At 40.7% G+C, this 19,105-nt stretch overlaps 1 protein-coding gene across 2 annotated transcripts in view; it reads left to right on the top strand.

The window, feature by feature from the left end:
* LOC122070590 (alpha-glucosidase 2) overlaps positions 1-19,105 on the top strand; it is a 156,834-nt gene that overhangs the window by 79,654 nt on the left and 58,075 nt on the right. For both annotated transcript variants that reach the window (XM_042634788.1, XM_042634787.1), the window contains exons 11-12: positions 6,743-6,928; positions 15,973-16,140. In XM_042634788.1, coding sequence (XP_042490722.1) covers positions 6,743-6,928; positions 15,973-16,140 — 354 coding nt within the window. The remainder of the gene's footprint in view (positions 1-6,742; positions 6,929-15,972; positions 16,141-19,105) is intronic.

The raw sequence follows: 19,105 nt of genomic DNA, 5'->3' as shown, positions 1-19,105 counted from the left end.
TCATGCAAGGACAAAGCATATTGATGTGAGATTTCATAACATTAGGGAAGTCGTGTTAGAAGGCAATATTCACTTGAGAAAAATTCATACAGATCTCAATCCTGTAGATATGTTTACCAAGCCAGTTACTACAGAGAAGTTCGAGTCCTGTTTGGACTTGATTAATATTACTCATTGTTGAATATGAGGGTCTCACCAAATAGGTTCGGGTTTGTACCTCTGATGAGGTACGAGGATGAAGACGTCTACGGGTTATCTTTACAGGAGGCTCGATAGAATTTAAGCCAAGGTGGAGATTGTTGGTGTACGACATCTTGTATTCCGTCACAGTTTAATCCAGGGAGTATTGGTGCAGTGCCTCGACAGGTAGGATAGTGGTCCCGCTAGTCGGTTAGCAGGCCGTGGGGGTTACAAGGGGGCAGGAGGACTTCTTGAATAGTGGGGGTGTAGCGGGCGTAACCTCCTGCTCAAATTTTTTATTTGAGGGCAGTTTTGTACTTTCCGGATTAGGGTTTTTCGCTATATATTCATAATGAGGGTTTCTTTCTCGGTAATGCAAGCAATACTGTGAGGTGTGAGGGACGAGTGCTGTAACCCTATTCTCCATTGATAGTGAAGTAGGATCTCATCTCACCGAGGACGTAAACAACCTTGTCGAACCTCGTAAGTCTGTGTGCATTGTTTGTTCTGTTTTTCCATTATCTTTTGCCCCGTTTTAGGGTTGCATTTCTATATTGCAGACTTCTGGAGAGGACTTCCATAGCTAAGCAGGAGATGTAAGCAGAGAAGGGGCATCCCTATCTGATTCCCACAAAAGAGGAGAAAAATCCTGTCGGACTTCCATTCACCAGAACCAAGAAAGGAGGGAAGGCAATGCAGTGGTGAATCCAATTGGAGAAGTTAGGAGGGAATCCCATGCCATTAAGGACCGAGATAACATAATCCCATTTAAGGGAATCAAAGGCCTTGTGGATATCAATTTCATAAGGGCGGCTGGAGAGTGCGATTTCCTTTCAAATCCTCTAACAATTTCATGGCACAGAATAATGTTGTCCCTTATGCTCCTGCCTAGGAAAAAGGCCGATTGGTTGTTACTGACCAAAGAGTTAACCACCAGCTTAATTTTGTTTGCGAGGATCTTGGCAATGAACTTATATAGAAGATTGCATAATGAGATTGGCCTGAAATCTGTCATAGTATCAACACCCTCTTTCTTAGGGATGAGGTAGAGGAAAGTGTGGCTATTTCCTTTGATCTGACTTGGATTGAAGAAGAAGCTTTTAACAACCTTGATTAAGTCCTCTTTGATGAGGTCCCAAGACGAGGAAAAAAATCCTATACTGAATCCGTCTGGGCCTGGGGCCTTTTTTGCCTTGTGGGAGAGGATGGAAGCTTGGACATCTTCATCAGTAGGGATGTAAGCATGTCAAACATAGCCCTAGTAATGGGTTTATCTAATATGCCATTTGGAATATAAGAACCAGAAGCTAAAGCTGGGTTTAGCAAGTTCTTGAAATAGTCAACTGCCTCACTTTTTATCTCATCTACTTTGTGAACCTGAATTCCTTTAGAAGTAGTCAGCTTGAGAATAGAGTTGAAATTTGTTTTTGGCTTTCACAGACCTATGAAAATAAGTTGTGTTTGTAACACCTAGCTCCAACCAATTAATTCCGGATTTCTGTTTAAGGAAGCTCTCTTCTTGGGCCAAGAGGGAGGAGAGGTTTGTAGACTCAACTTTCTCTTCTTCAGCCAAAGAGTGGTTGAGCGGGTCAGACTGCAACTGAATCTGAATGAATGAGAGATTGTTCCTGCAAACATTAACTTGAGAAGAAATATTCCCAAAAGAGTTAGTATTCCATGCTTTGAGGGTAGCTTGACATTTCTCAGTTTTATGGCCAAGGCTAAAAGAGGGGTGGAGAATGCATTAACCAGTTTCTGCCAAGCCTCTTTCACAATGGAGGGGTACTTTGGATGGGAGGTCCATATGTCAAAAAATTTGAAGGGTTTTGGGCCAAAGGAGGTATAGGGGTGGATGGAAAGATAGATGGGGTTATGGGAAGAAATATTTGGGTTCTCAGAGGTTACATGGGAGGAAGGGAAGTTGGTAAGCCAGGCCTCATTGACAAGAATTCTATCAAGCTTGCAAGCAATACGGGTATGACCCGATCTTTTGTTGTTCCAAGTAAATTTATTTCCAGACCATCTGAGGTCATTAATTGAAATGTCTTCAATGCATGCATTAAGGGCTTCAACACTATATATGTCAATAGCTCCCCCTCCTTGCTTCTCATGGGTGTACCTGACGACATTAAAATCCCCACAGATCCCCAAAGAGAGGGAACCACACTAATTTTGCAATGCGCTTGATGTCATTCCAGAGGATTTCCCAGTTAGTCGTCCTGTTGGAGGCATTAACGGAAGTGAGGAAAAAGGAGATACTGTTAACAGGGTCTGAAATAAAAAGATGGAGATATTGGGAGGTGGAAGAGAGGAGAGTGACATTTAGCTTGTAATTGTCCCACAAGAAACAGATACACCCATTGGGGTGGGAGGAGTGGTTTGAATGGAATGGCCAACCAGGGGTGACAGAGAAGACAATTTTGGCCATTGCAGAATCCTTGACATGAGTTTCTAGCAAACAGCAAAAGGCGGATCTCAATTCTTTTCTAAGAGATCACACAACGGCATGCTTATAGGGGGAGTTCAGGCCCTTGGAATTCCAAACTAGGCCTTGAGACATTAAGAATAGTTGAAATGGGGCAGCATCTTCAACACAGGGGTGTCACGAACTTCCAGCGCTGGAAGGGACTTCTCCTCTGATAAGGTCGAGGAGTGGTAGAGGGGCGAGCTGGTTGGATAATGCAACTAGGATCAGAATGTAGGCCAACGTTTTTGGAGGTAGAAAGACGGTGGGGTTTTTTCTTTAGATTGGGATGACCGATATGGTAGTCGGGCGAAGAAGATAGTCTGGCCTAGGTCGGAGGATCCAAGCCCGAATTGAAAATGTTCGAAACAACAACAGAAGATTGCTGGGGCGAGTGCTGGACCTAGGCTTGGGCCAGAGGCTCAGAAGGCGGAGGGGTCAGATTCAGGGGATGGCTAACCTGTATATGAGCCTCACTGAGACTGAAAGGGGTGGGTCTGGACGCATCTAAGGAGGTAGTGGGCTTCGTCGAATCATTAGGGACTAGTGGAGTTGGCCCAGAAAGAGGGGAGTCGGTGTATAAGGATGACGAGGCATAATTGGTGGAAATGTGTCTTACGAGGCATAATAGGAGTCTCCTTTCTCGCCGTAAGAATAGAGGGAAGATCATCCTCAAAGGAGAAGGCGATGATGGCGACCTCGACAGAGGAGACTTGGATGCTACAAATCCAGAGCTGGAGTTGTCACCATCAATGTCTAAGGAGCTCTCATCGGAATCCGAGCCAGAAGATTGATTCGGGTCCTCATCGGAAGAGGAGGTGTGAGAAGACCTGGCGGTATCTTCCAAAGCACATCCAACATGGGAGGTAGCTCGCACGTCAACATTGCCTTCACCAGTCAGGGTTGGTTCTTCAAGGCAGCCAGACACTTCGGCCAAAATGGCAAACCTGTTTTGACCATCGGATAAACCCCTGTCCGCGACCTGAGGGATGTTTGAGCGATGCTCGGCGAGAGTAGCAGTGGTAACAGCGGTGGTTCTAGAGGGATTTTGCTCACGAGCACAGCCTCTCCTTCCTCTTCCTCTTACCGTAGGACAATGGGGAGGACGAGATCTATTTTGAGACATCATGGATCGATCATGAACACGAGCAGAAGCCAATAGCTCCGCATGCAAGGCATCATCTCTTTCCAAAGTTGGCGGCTTCTGAGGGCAGGCTGTTGTTTCATGACCAAAAACTCTACAACCAGTGCATAGGGGGGCTTCCAATCATACGAGATCTACTGCTGGAAAGCCAAATCGTCTCCATCTTGGATGGAGATGGAGTGAGGAAGATCAGCCGCTGCATCTACCTTAACACAAATTCTGGCATGCGCGAGCCTTCTTTTTTGTTCGTTTGAGCATCAGAACAAATGGGAGTACCCAGAACAGATCCTATAGCACTCAGACCATCAGCACACCAAAAATGCAATGGGAGCCCAGGAAGGGACACCCACAATGGAATGGTGGAGAAGTCAACACGGTTGAGAAGAAGCTGACGGCGCCAAGGCCTGAGGGAGATGGGAGATCGTCCGATGAGCCATGGCCCTCCTTCAAGACATCTTAGGTGATCATTTTCATCAGAGAATTTTGAACAAGAATAGCCCATGGTCCAGAAGGAAAACATCAACCATTCCAACGGGCCACCATTTCTTCAACAAGGAAATCTTCACAATATGGAAAGGTGGCCGCTTCCCCTAGAATTGTCCCAGAAGGGAGCTATTCTATCAGAAGCCTCAAAGTCAACCTTGGGGCATACAGCCACCCGGGAGCCATCAATGTGGGCAGGAGGGACAAAATCCGGGGGGAGGATTTCGGCAGGGGCGGAGGGCAAGGACTTGAAGTGAGAGTTCCAGGGAACTCCCTAAGGAGGAGGAGGAGGAGAGGGGGACGAGGAAGGCGTTAGGATGGGTGGGGAAGAGGAGACAGCATGGATTGTGGGGGAGGAGTTATCCGGCAAGGGGGGCATGCCGGCCATAACTCAGGCGGATGCCGGAGATCAAGCTTCCATCAACTCTCTGGTATGAATGGATCCTTTTGTCCTGATTGTGATAAGGACCAATGGAGACCACCTTTGGATCGAAGCAATCCTTGTGTTTCATAATTCAAAGTACCTATCCATTTTCCTAATCCAGTCTAGAAGAACCTTGGCATCTATCTAGCCATCATATGTAGGGGCTTCTACCTTGACCATCTTCCTAACATCCTTACCCCTATCATATTAATCAATACCATCGTTATCTCCATAGGGAAGGTGTTGTCTCGGGCACTTTGGTCCCTGACCTCTACCTCTACCTCTACGGCTCTACCTCGGCCATGTCCATTGCCTAGGAAGTTATCTCCCATCCTGTCATAGCCTTCAAAGTGGTTGTGACGCTCATGAATGATATAATTTTTGAAATTGGGAATTTCTGCCCTATGTACAGAGTCATGAACATTGTCTGTCCATCTGAGTTTAGGATGGATGTCTCTACAGCAGCAAGTGCTGTAATGGTTTGGACATTTTGGTCAATAGCCTGGAGGTTAGCAGCTTGTGCCTCCCGGTCTATCCTACTGGCTGCCAACTCAACATGGGCAGCTCTAAGAAATTCTTGATTAGCTTGGAGAGCTTTCAAGGTTTCTTCGTTCTGTTGAAGTAGCTTTGCCCATTGTTCAGGTGAGATTGTGGCGTTAGAAGCAGCTGACATGATCTGCCCTACCACTATGGGTGGACATACAAGGGATGACCTAAGACACTGGACTCACTACCAACAACTATAGGGTGCCCTAAAGGTCAAGAAGCACACAACAAGCAGCAACTAATCCCTCAAACAAGGCTCTGATACCAGAATTGATGTAGGATTAAACCTAGAAAACTAAGTTTAACTACAAGGAGAACAAGCTTATCTACAGTAGACCACTATACACCTGAGGCTGTCTAGTTGGGTGAGGACAACAGCATACATGAAGTGCATACAAGAGTTAACAGTGATAACAATCGCAATGAACAATAACGAATGCAATGAACAATTGCGTACATTAAACTATGCAATATTTGATCAGCTGCTATAGGGGTCAGGAATTAGGCATGACTCAGTCTAGTATTAATATGCAGGAAATTTCAAGTGTCTTAAAACAACAAGGCTAAGCTAGCGTAAAGATAGTTATAGGCAGCCAACTCCATGTTAGAATAACAACAATTTCAGTGTAAAGTATTAAACAAGAAATAGGTAAGGAACACTAAAAAATGGTGAAGTAGAATCAGTTTGAACCAACCAGATTTAGGCTGTACTTGTTCACCAGTTTCCATATGAATATAGATCTATCCATTAGAGTCACTGTTCAGCAGAAACATAAAGAGAACAAACGGGTATAGTGCTGTGGGTTGGGAGCGAAGAAAACAGTAACATAAAGGGGAAAGGGGACATAATTCATGGAGATGAAAATGAGGGGAGAGAGAGAGGGAGAGAACTAAGAAGGAGAAGAAGAACAAGAAGGAAAGTTGAGAGAGAGAGAGAGACTTGCACCATAGAGAGGAGGGAGTTCTTTCTTTTCATTTCATAATGATTCATTGTTTATAGCTTGGCCAAAAGAGGCAATAAAAGGGGGAACAAGCCCAAAACATGGGCTGGGGTGGGAGTTTACAAAGGGTAGTTATAAGTTATAACTACCTCTACAAGACAAAGGAAAGAACATAAAGAAAGGGGAAACAGCCAACTCGTGGAGGGGGAATGAAAGTGAATAGTAATAAAAAAGAAAAAAATAAAACAAGAAAAAAGAAAATAAAAGACATCTCTGTTATACTTTAAATCCATGATCAGCTGGTATGATGTCCTCAGCAAGATCTCTCCTAAACTAGTCAGAATTCTCTATATTGACCACCAACTTTTAAAATTAATTAGAAGTATCAAGGCCATAAATTAAAAGAAAACCCTAGCTTTGACTGGGGCTCATACATTCTTCAATATGGGATACCATTTGCTTTCGAACTTGAACACTTGTCAATATTGTAGGTTTAGATGGCTGTCAATACATGGTATACCTTTGAAACCAAACCCCTCTATGTCATTTGTTGTTTCCAGGTTTATGGAATGCTGATGGCAAGGTCAACAAAGGATGGGATGGAATTGGCAAATAAGAATAGACGTCCTTTTGTTCTTACCAGAGCTGGGTTTATAGGTAGCCAAAGGTATGCTGCAACATGGACTGGAGACAACCTTTCGACTTGGGAGCACCTTCATATGAGTGTCTCTATGGTACTTCAATTGGTAAGTGGATCCACCTTGGGCTAAGATTGAATATTATATGATGACTACCAGACAAAACCATTTGGTCTGTGATGATTGCTAAAGTATGCTGAATCCCCACCCCCACCCACAAAAAGAAAAGGAAAAACAAAAAAACTTCATATGAGTGTCTTTATTGTACTTTGTGTTGTTATTTTGTTAGATTACTATAATTTATTCAAAATGCTTTGGTTGGATAATAGTTGTAGTTTTTTTTTCTTCTGCATCATTTGTTTCTTCTTTTCTTCTCGCTGTCATATGGAAAGTTAGACCTGTATGCATGAGGAAATGGTTAACAATTTATTTGTTAAAACCTTGAAATGCGTAACAGGAAATGCTCTTATATTGAATGAAATGACCATTCATGCCATCAGTCTTGGAAAATAGACCAACAGAGGATAGGAACTAACAGAAATTGAGACTTGTTCTTTGGCTGTAAGTTAACAGATGACTTCTCTAGATATTCTCAAAACTCCTCCATTCCTTTCCTTGTCAAAAAACTTTAGTCCTAACCCTAACGAAAATGTTTCTAGACTTTCTAGTAAACCTTTTTTTATACGCTCAACCCTCACCATAGGCCATAGCTGCTAGTAACAGGAAAACTCCAAAGCTCGCAGAACTACTGGGTTTTCTTATGGATGCTTAAATCATTAATCATTCAAACCTTCTCCTGTCTCTTCAATTGTATCCTAGTTACTAGTATAACTAAAACGATCAAATTGGTGTGAAAACCCGGACCATGATCTGCCTCTGGTAACTAGGCCTGATCAATATTTCTCTTCCCTCTTTTGTTTGAGTTCTATGGCATTTACTCATATACTTCTGAATCTTCTCTACATACAGTCCCCTCCCCTTGAGATAAACCTGTCCTTGAATTGAAAATGGATTGTGATGGGTGATATGTAATAAGATCAGCAACATCATCGGTTCTGTAAATGTCACTTGGAAGATCAAGAAATGAAGATCAAGAAAATGGGGCATTACCATTCATCTTCTGGATGATTCTGTTGGTCCAATCCTTTTGTTCTGTATAGCATCATCTGGAAATCTGTCTTTCCTTGAGAAAACCGTAACTTCATCTGCAACTCAAAATACTTTATGCCTGTGGTGTTTATTGGCGGCCTATTTGCACTTTGCCTTAGTTTCCTCAAGCTTCTGCTGGACCACTTTGTGAGTGCAAAAAACCTTCTTCAGCTGGTATAATGTATCGTAGCAGCTTAGGAAGTGAAACCAGATCTAAGGTATGTCTTGGCACATGCAATGATTAATGAAATAAGAGTTGTACTCTTAAACTGTTAGGGACGGACCAGAACTGGTAAGAGGAGAACCAGTTTCAGTCGGTGCAGAAAGAAAAGGAACAGAGAAAAGAAAAGAAGATATGGGGCAAAAGACTATGTTGGTTAGCGACCCACATAGTAATTTATATATTTGAGTATAGAATTAATAGTATGCCCTGTACGAGGCTGGATGTTACAACTACTATTCTAAAGGTCCCCATCAAGTTGGGGAATAGATGCCATGCGTGCCCAGCTTGCTAGAAGAGTATAGAATGGTTGAAAATTGTTGCCTTTTGTTAGCGTTCATCTCTAGTCTATACAATTGGTGTATAAATACACCCAAAGTCCATCTCGTATTTTATGAAGTAATGATCAACTTCAACATACTTTCCAGGATTGGATTTCCAAAACCTTTGGATATAGAAAACTGTCTCCATATGTCTTGTTCTAAAGCATGCACAAATTGGCTTACTACACCAACTACAAATACAAAGTCAGTGATGTAGAACCAGATTCAAAAGAGTTTGAATTGATTCCAATGCCAAGATCTACAGAGTTTAGGTTCAGGTTTAACAGAGCAAATGTTAGGTTAGGCTAAAATAATAGGGACTAGGGTTTAGAGGTAGGATCGATGGTAGACTGCTGTGGGGTTTCCAGTGGTGTAATTGGGTTGACTCTGGAACAGAAATAGGAAAAATTAAAGGTAGACTCGATCAAAGATGAGGGGTTTCCGCTGGTATGATTGAAAGTATATGGTGATTCAATGGTTAGGTGAGCTAGTTATGTCAGGGTTTGAGAGGAATAAAGAAGCTTCACTATCATAAAATTGGCTGGGAGGAAAACCCAAAATATTGCAATCCGGTGAGGGCATGGGGTAGGGGAATGGATGGTCAAAAGATGGTGGGTAAGTGACGGTTGCTTAGTGTTGTAATAATGGGTTTTAGGAATGTTTTAGAATCCAAACGGATCCTTAAGTCCTTTAGGGTCTTAGTGCTCCCTTATAATATTCTAAAACTCTTTGTTCCTTGTTATATATAAAGATGGGCTGGTTTCTATGAGACAAGCTCAATTCCCCAAATCAACATGGCATCAGAGCTAGGATCACTATTAGGATCCTATCCCTAATGTCTTCACCGCCGCTAGTGTCCCAGCGCTCCTCGTGCCACTCGACCCTCGCCGCTACTCGCTCCTCGTCGATTCTGCTTGTCTTCTCCCCCTCGGTGACTGAATGTGATCTTTCTCACTGAGGGTTTTTTCTTTTTTTGATCTACTTTTAAGATGACCTATACCAGGAATATGTTCTCTAGTTTTTAAAGATTCAGGTGTTATCCTAGAGTTGTCGTCTACGACCCACTTTTGATTAGAAAACATGTTTGACATTACTACTGCATCAGCTGGATCTGAAGGGACTACTCATCCACGCCTCCCTTCATTCCTCCGTAGCTCCATTAAACTTGATGGGAGAAATTATCCGATGTGGTTTCATGCACATGGTTGTTCTGGCTACATTACTGGTGCTACAAAAAAACCTATTGTTGGTGATCAAACTCAAACCAGATGGGAGACAAACAACTTTTTCGTCGTGTCATATCTTATCAATTCCATTGATCCTATTATTGCTCGGAAGTGCCTCTTATTGGATACTTCTTCAAAGATCTGGAAGACTGCCAATGATACCTACTCTCAGATTGCCAAGAATTAGAATTTTATGATGACATTGCTCTTACATTCGAAATTAGTATTGTTATCATTGCAAAAGAAGGAAGATAAAATTTGTGTGTATGTGTTTCTTGCTGGACTCAAGTCACTCAATTGTAAAGTGTGATTATTACAGGAAGGAACAACATACTAGGGACCGTTGTTGGAAATTATATAGTAGACCAGCCAATACTCATGGTCGTGGATAGGGACGATCCACTATTGCTGCTTATCATGTTTTTGATGACTTTCCCAGGGAATCCTCTGTCTTCCAGGAGGTGTTACAGACTCTGCGCCAGTTAATGCCAAACTTGACATTGCTTCCTCTTTTGTGGATTCAACTACTTCTATGTGTCAACTTCCTTTGATTTTGCTCTCCACACTCAGGTATTCCGTTTTGTGGCCATTGTGCGTCGATTAAATCACCTTCTTGGATTATTGACTCAGGTGCCACTAACCATATGACTAGCTCTCCTAAAAATTCTGATGCTTACTCTCCTTTGTTCGGTAACCAAAAAGTTCGAATTGCTGAAGGTTCTCTCTCCTTTGTTTCTTGAAAGAGTTCCATCAAACCTAGTCCATTGTTATCGTTGTCATTTGTATTGCATTTTGCAAAATTTTCTACTAATCTTTTTTCCATCAGTAGTATTACGAGGGATCTTAGTTGCAAAGTAACGTTCTTTCCTACTCATTATCTCTTTCAGGACTTGGTAACAGAATGTATGATTGGTAGTGGTAAAGTGGTGGGTATTATACATGCTAGACCTATCTTCCATAGCTTTGTTTACTCAAAACTCTATTCTAGATTCCTTTGCTTCTGCTTTAACTAAACTTTATCGGTGGCATCGCCATTTGGGTCACCTCCCTTTAGGCATTTTAGCCAAGTTCTTTTGTGATGCTTGTGTATTTACTAAGCAAATTAGATATGTTTATCCTATTTCAGATAATGAAGTTTTGTTCCGTTTGCTTTAATTCATCTAATGTTTGGGGAGCTTCTTGTCATGTCTCTATTGCTGGTCACCATTCGCTTGTGACATTTATTGATTGCTTTAGTCATACCACTTGGGTGTATCTGTTACGATAGAAGAGTGATGCTTTACATAGTTCTATAAGATGGTTCAGACACAATTTGATGCTACGATTTGTATTCTTCGCTCTGATAATGGTACAAAATACACTGATGGGACCTTTTAGGTATACTTGGCTGACCAAGGGATTCTACATCAAACTAGTTGTGTAGACACTCCTGCTCAGAATGGGGTTGTAGAAATGAAAAATTGCCACTTGTTGGAGGTACCAGATGTTTGATGTTTGAGACTCATATTCCACCTTAATACTGGGGTGATGCTGTGTTTGCTCCGCCTACCTTATAAATTGGATGCCTTCTCGTCTTTTGGTATCTCGCTATCTTGTTGAGGTGTTAATGGGCTCTTCATCCTTTATTGTGCTTCCCAAAGTGTTTGGGTGTGTAGTCTTTGCACAAAATCACCAAAAACATGGAAGTTTGATCCTTGGGAGATTCATTGCATTTTTCTTGGCTACTCTTACTTAGAAGGGGTATCGCTAGACCATCCTCCCATAAGACGTCTGTTCATTACTATGGATGTTGTGTTCCATGAATCATAGGCTTATTATCCATACTTCGCCTATCTTCAAGGGGAGAGTGATGTAGGGGGTTCCTAGGTGACTAGGTCTCCTACAAGATTAACTAACTAGGTAGGGTCAACTCAAGGGACTTGGGTAGATAGGACAAAAGAAACTCAGCAAACAAGATTGAGCATGCAAAATAGAATGAGACTAATAAACAAAGTAGCAAAAAGCAATAATAATCTAGGCGGAAAAACACATAAACTCTTACTTAAGCTTCAAGTGGGGACATGGGGAAGGGAACAAACGTCATACGAATGTTAGGTTCAGCACAAATCAATCCAAACACCAAATAGGATATGCAAACAATCAATGTCCTCTAGTAGCCAACTAAAATAGAAAAATCAGCAAAGGTTTTGGAAACATAACAGTGACGAAATGTCTTAAAACAATGGGTAAAAATAGACATAAGCAAAAGGGCATAGGTTGGTTTCAATGTTAATGGGCTGCAACATGTAAAGAATGTTACCTTGTTGCTGTCCTAGTCTGAGGAGTAAAGAAGAAGTCGAAATCCTCCCAAAATAAAGAGTTGCAGTCCAACCTTGGTTGATGAAGAAAATCTAGCTTGCTGTGTAGTAATCCTTGTTATTGCCGATGGAGCTTGCTTGAGTGATGGAGCTTTCAACAACTCACAATAGTGGATACAGTAGGAGCAGTAACAGAGAGACAGAGGATGAGAGAGAGAGAACCGTGAGAGAGAGGAGGCGAGAAACAGAGGGAGGCCGAGAGTGAGAGATGAGAAGAGGGAGAGGGGAGAGAAAGAGAAATCGTGGGGGGGGGGTTTGGGGGCTGTTTTGCCTTCAATATTTTTCATTCATTAATTCTCATTGTGGCCAATGGCCTTACATAAATAATAGGATAGTTACTAAAAGGAAAAAGGTTAATCTATGAACATAATCTCATAAATAAAGAAGCTTCCTAAGAAAAACAAATAGGAATGTTATTTAGTTTCCTACTTAACTCAATGACCTAAATAAACAAAATCCTAAGAAATAAAACTACTAACAAATCAGATTTGGTGGGGGCCACACAATCTTGGCAAAATCCTAGGAATTAAAATTACATATCAGATTTGGTGGGGGCAACACAATCTTGGCAAAATCCTAGGATTTAAAATTACATATCAGATTTGGTGGGGGCCACACAATCTTGACAAAGAAAGGAAGGAGAGGACTGGATCCAGCGTTGGGAAGGCTGGACCGAGCCTTCATCTTCTTTCTTTTTTTCTTCCTCTTTCTAATCCTCCAACCACAAAGGTTGGGTCTTCTTCTTCCTTCGGCTGTACGTCTTGATGTCCCCATCAGAGAGTCTATTGGAAGATATGCTAGATGTGCCTCAGATTGTGCCTATGCTTGCTCCTTTGTTTCTGCCTGCTCCGTCGGCAGTGGATGACATGGTTCTTAAAGATGGAATAACCAGCCAGGAACAACAGCAGTCCATTCCTGACCAAGGGGAGCCATGCAAGGCTACCTAAGTATATGTTCAAAATAATCACCTTCAACCTACCACCACTGCGCCTAGCTAGTCTTATTTTGCAGATCCATGCCCTATTATTGGTAAGTCTTTCTCTGATCCAACTATTGACTTGCTAATTGCTATTCGTAAATCTCAACAGGAATGTACTAAACATCCCATCTCTAATATTGTTTTATATGATCGTCTTTCTCCTTATATTTTTTTTTGTTTTCTCTTTGTCGTATGTTTCTGTTCCTAAAAATTGGTAGGATGCTCTAGCTGATCCAAAGTGGAAAGAAGCAATGAACGAGGAGGTGAGAGCTTGTGTTTCATCATCAAGTAGCAAATCTTCACTTCTCTTTCATTATGTCCTATATAAACGGATCAGGTGTGGTTTCTCGTCGAACTTTAGCCAATTTATCCATCACCAAAAGCCTTTCAGTGTCCTAAATCAATCCCCTAATTAGAACTTCATCGTTGAGTATGTGGATGATGTCAATTGGTTGACATCAATTTCATCCCTTGATCTCTCCAATTGTAAGTATTTCATCTTCAACTTCATGTTATGGTGCATATAGACTAGCTTTTCCAGCTTTTCATAACTCAGACGATTTTGAGGTTTGGTGTATATCAATACGAACGTACTCCAGTTACATTCGCAACCACTTGAGGATGCCGTGTATGATAATATTTTCATTACAATAAGCGTCAATTTGGAGCGCTCCACCATAGTTGAGCCAATCAACTGCACAAGGATAACTACAACATTAAGAGTTTGAAATACCAGGATAGCTTATTAAACCTAACTTACCAAGACGTTATGTTCCTCTAGCACGTATAGTTAAATGATCAGCAAACCCTCGAGTGGCCTCTCGAAACTACTTCACGTATAGAGGTATTAAAATATTAATACACCACTCTATGCATTAAATATTTACCAATATGTAAGATTACTAACCTCTTCCGTCGCATTTTGGCCATGTCAAGATTAGGTATTAATTTGTTTAGAATATCATTCAAGGATTGCATCAAATCACTTTTAAACCTTAAATTCCAAGCGTAGTGAAGATCCATATTCAAATAATAGGTTTCACATGGTTAGATATTATTTGTTGTCAGCAATAGAGTGTACTAAATTACTAAAGTCACTTCTAAATTTATTTGAGAAATTACCTGCCCGATGAATGTCTTGAATCAATATCTTTTTCCATCAGTGATCTATAATCTTCAAATATACTTTGCATGGTCATCATATATCTTCTCTTTTGATAAGTTCCATACAATGCACAATATTTCCCATAGTCTGTTCTTTATTTCTATCTACTGCTCTAAGAAACACAAGGAGTGGTAACATAATCTTAGTAAATCGGGCCACCATTTCCCAAAACTTTGTTGAGGTGATTAGTTCTTGAATAGTTTTTCCAATTTCAGTGTTTGCATATCTACTAGTGAATCACTCAGTAAAGGTGAATGACTTAACCAACCATTCCTTCCAGTTTTCGACTATCAAGTTTAATATAATTCATCGCAAATCGTATTGCTGCAGGCCTCATCAAGTCACCTTTCGTGTACTTCTCATCAATGCCAACACTTAGTTGTGATTGTAGATGAAGTTGGTGAGCATCTTGGCATCAAAAACCACTTTTTGCACTTTGTTCATTTCGCCAATGTCCTTGAACATCAAATCAATATAGTGGGCTGCAGAAGGTGTCCAATATAGGGTGGGGTACTTCAACATAAGCAAGATACCGGCCTTTTTGAAATTTGCAGCATTGTTGGTCACCATCTGGACAACATTATCTGACCCTATGTTCTGCACAACTTTGGGAAAAAGTGTGTTAATCTCTTCAAATCTTGAATTTATTTACATTTATGAGTCATAATTTGTTGTTATAAATTATAACAACAATAATACATGTTACACTTACAAAAATATTGGTAAATAAAGGATTATTTGTCAAAAAAGTGTGGTTGGGAACAAGAACTTACCAAAAAAAATTGATTTTCTTCAGAAGTTTGATGTTCTTCAACTTCAATATCACTTAGATCATCTAAATAGCCACTTTAGTAAGTTGAAATCCCTAAAAAGTTGCTTCAATCAGTTCTCCATTCTTGAATGATTCACTAAATAGCTAGCACTAACTTAGAAGAACAAATAGGAGCTTTGGGAAGAATTCTGTTTCAAACACATCTAAAAATCCAAGCCAAATGGCCATTTATAGCCTGTATCAGTACATATCATACCAATACACATCGATACGTACCGATACTTCCTGGATTTAAAAAAAATGGCAAATGTATGTATCATATGATACAACACAGCCAAAACGAGATGCATTTATTTTTTCCCTATAACGTATCGGTAGGTATGGTACCGATACCGATGGATACCGATACGTATCGGCTGATATGGTATGACACGTACAGATACTTTAAACCATGCTTATCATCGAAGAGAAAAGGAGGCCCAGGTCAATTAGAATGGGTTTCAAAAAGCATTTTTTTTTTTTTTGCCTGGGGACCACACGTAGCCCACTAGGATTTGCTGCCTGAAGGGCCCACACATGCCTTTGTATAGCTAATATATCACAATCTTCGAGATTATGTGATCCTAATGCACCTTCATGCATTCTTTTCTCTTACATATATATATATATATATATTGCACATTTCTATGACTACCAATTTAATCAAGCAGTGTTAAAGAGTTATTTAATGCATCACCTAAGTAATTTTTTTTTTGATAGAATGGCATAACTGTGTCATTTGATGTGTTTAACCAGTTATATATGTATATATATATATTCAAAATTCTCTAAGTTATTTAATTTTTCTACCGAAGTTTTGTACTCTGTTTACTTTTATTAGTTTATATAAGTGTAGAATGATTTACATTTTTAATGAATATGTTGTTCATCTTTGTTCCTAAGTTTATTATTTTGTTTCTAGGGCCTCAGTGGTCAGCCACTATCAGGACCCGACATTGGGGGTTTTGCTGGAAATGCAACCCCAAAGCTTTTCGGAAGGTGGATGGGAATTGGTGCTATGTTTCCTTTTTGTCGTGGGCATTCTGAAATGGGGACCCTTGACCATGAACCATGGTCTTTTGGTGTAGAGGTATGTTGTCTTCACTCGTCAATCAAATTATTATTCAAGTTTCAATTACGAAGTAGTTGACAGCTGAATGTTTCACCGTTGGGTTCTGTGGCAAGCATCATCTTTGTGATGTCGGGCTGATCACAGATGTAACTAACCCTAGTAGATGATAATAGAAGACTCTAACAATAGTTCAAAGCTGAATTTTTCACCGTTAGGTTCTGTGGCAAGCATCATCTTTGTGACGTCGGACTGATCACAGATGTAACCAACCCCAGTAGATGATAATAGAAGACTCCAACAACAGCAACAATGACAAACAAACTCAGCCTTATCCCAACTTAATGGTGTCGGATAAATAGAAGAGCACAACAAACACTAACAAACAGGTTCAGATTCAAGAATAATTCTGGATTTTAAAGAGACCCTAATTTAGGTTAAATATGAAAGATTGACCAACTCACGAACCTCCTTCTAGGTGTGATGAACAAAACCCCAAAAGATCAAGGGAGTGACTGGCTGATTGCTGAGATATGAAATTTTTTGAAATAGGGCTTGTGTTGGAATATGTACTAGGGTGCCGCAAGGGCATTCCTAGGCTTTCCCCCTCTAACTGACTCTAATTAATGAGACTCGCCTAGAGGGGGTGGCAAACTTGTAATTTCTACTTTGTTTTGTGTAACTCTATTATAAATAAAGGCTTGACTGACCTCTCTGGTCATTCAGGCGTTTTACCCTATTTTAGCTATTAACCTAGTATCAGAGCCAAAAATACTGATCTAGGTTTTCAGCCCCCTCCCCTCTTCTCTCTCTATATCACAAGTCTCCATTAAACCAATCCTCCACCTTCTTCTCTCCTTTTGTCTCTCTAAATCCCTCATAGGGCAGCCCTAATGAGGTGATTCTTATGAATCTAATTGCTGCTCTACATCTTACCTCCATGATATAAACCCTAAAACGGTACAAGATAGCAATTGGAGTACTACTTTCCCTACCCTGCGATTTTTTATTCTTCCGTTCTTGGGGTTTGATTTTTTTACTATTAACATCAAATCTGCTTTTGAAGATCAAGTACTACACCTAAAAGATGTATCCATCATTGCTTGTAGGATTGAAGACCCTACCCATATGCAATTTTCAGAAATCAGGGTTTTCTCCAAAACTCTGACTTCATCGATTTTGGGATTCCCCCTTTCAGATCTAGCTGATTTTTGGATGAGCATCTACTCACCCCTAAAAAGGAGTTCGACCCTACCTATGGTCCCATCTACCGAGGATTTGTATATGGTCTCTCTTTTTTCTCCAATATTAGGGTTTTCTCTCAAAACCCTATTTGTTGGATCTCACCATTCACTTGCCAGAAGCAGATAATTTACAAAGGAGTGATCCAATACCTCCCTACAGGGCAACTCAATCCAAGTTTGGTTACTTTCTAATGCCTACTTTTGAAGATTTTGGATTTCTCCCTCCTATAGTCGATTTCTCCTTTTACCATCATGTCTAATGTGACTACTGTGCAACTTCAGGACTTAATGGGCAAGGTTGCAATGAGTACATTCCCTTTTGTGCAAGCTCTATGAAATTAGAGGGAACTAATTACTTCATCTGATCCAGATCTACCTACCAAATTATTACTGTCCGAGGGCTTACTGGACACATCACTAGCACATTTGCAAAACTCTCTGAAGAAGGTTCCCCTAAGGATCGATGGATCACTAATGACTCTCTAGTAATGTCTATTTTTGCTCAACTCTATGCATCAATCTATTACTAGAGGTTTTATTGTTGAATACTACTGCTCAGATCTGGTCCACTGCCAAGGGAACCTATGGAAAAGCAGGGATTGATGCTCAGGTGTATGACCTTCGTAGGAGAGTTCATACCACTACTAAGAAGGAACTCTCTGTCTCTAAATATTATGCATATTATGCTAAACTTTGAAGTCTGTGGTATGAGCTTGATCACTTTGCAGACTATCAACCTACCAGTGTTTCAGACATTGTTGCTTATCGCAAGCATGTGAACAAAATCATATGATTTCTTGGTTGGTTTGAATGTTGATTACGATCAAATTCATGTCCATGTCCTTAGCAGATATCCCTTCCCTACTCTAGAATAGTCTTTTGCCCTGATTCATATGGAAGAGTGTTGTCATACTAGTATGCTCCATCCTCCCACTACTTAAAAATCAGCCCTACAAATTGGTTCCACTACTACTTCAAATCGGGCAGCTCGTATTGGCGATTCCACCAAGGAAGTTGTTAAATGTGAACATTACAGCAAGCCATACCATACCAAGGCCACATGTTGGAAACCCTATGGTCAACCGACTAATTTTGATGCAAAGCGTGCTCGTGGTCAATCCAAAACCAATAGCAATCAGGCTGAGACTGTTGACACACCACATACAACTGATATATGCCTCTCCCAGGAGGAACACCTGGCTTTCAAGCGTATGCTAAAGGCCTCTACTTCATCAGCTCTTGCCAATTCAGCCACTCCTTCAGTTTCCAACTTTGCTCATTCAAGTGTTTTGTTTGGTGGTCACTATGCATTGGTAGTCTCCAGTCTTGGATCATTAACTCCTGTGCCACTGATCATATGATTGGTTCTTCCAGCTTGTTTCACCATTATTCTCCCACTTCAGGCAGTAATAAAGTTCGGGTAGGAGATAGCTCCCTATCCTCAATCTCTGGAGTTTAAGGACCTGATATTGTTGTGGCCATGAGTTTGGTGAGTCAGTTTATGCATGACACATTCCTCCCATATGGAAGGAGTTTTTTGTATATTGCGTACTTAAAGTCAGCTCTAGGAAAATGGATCCTCTTATCCCCTTATGATCACCTTAGAGTTGAGCCCTATATAGATGCTGATTGGGCTGAATACCCTGACGAAAAATCCATCTCAAGCTATTGTACCCATGGTTTGAAATCTTGCTGAGATCTCAGTAATTTTGGTTTTTTTTTTTTTCTTTTTTTTTTTTAAA

This window comes from Macadamia integrifolia, unplaced genomic scaffold, assembly GCF_013358625.1.
Source record: "Macadamia integrifolia cultivar HAES 741 unplaced genomic scaffold, SCU_Mint_v3 scaffold951, whole genome shotgun sequence".
Taxonomy (NCBI): Eukaryota; Viridiplantae; Streptophyta; class Magnoliopsida; order Proteales; family Proteaceae; genus Macadamia; species Macadamia integrifolia.
This window is presented reverse-complemented; position numbering and strand designations above follow the sequence as displayed.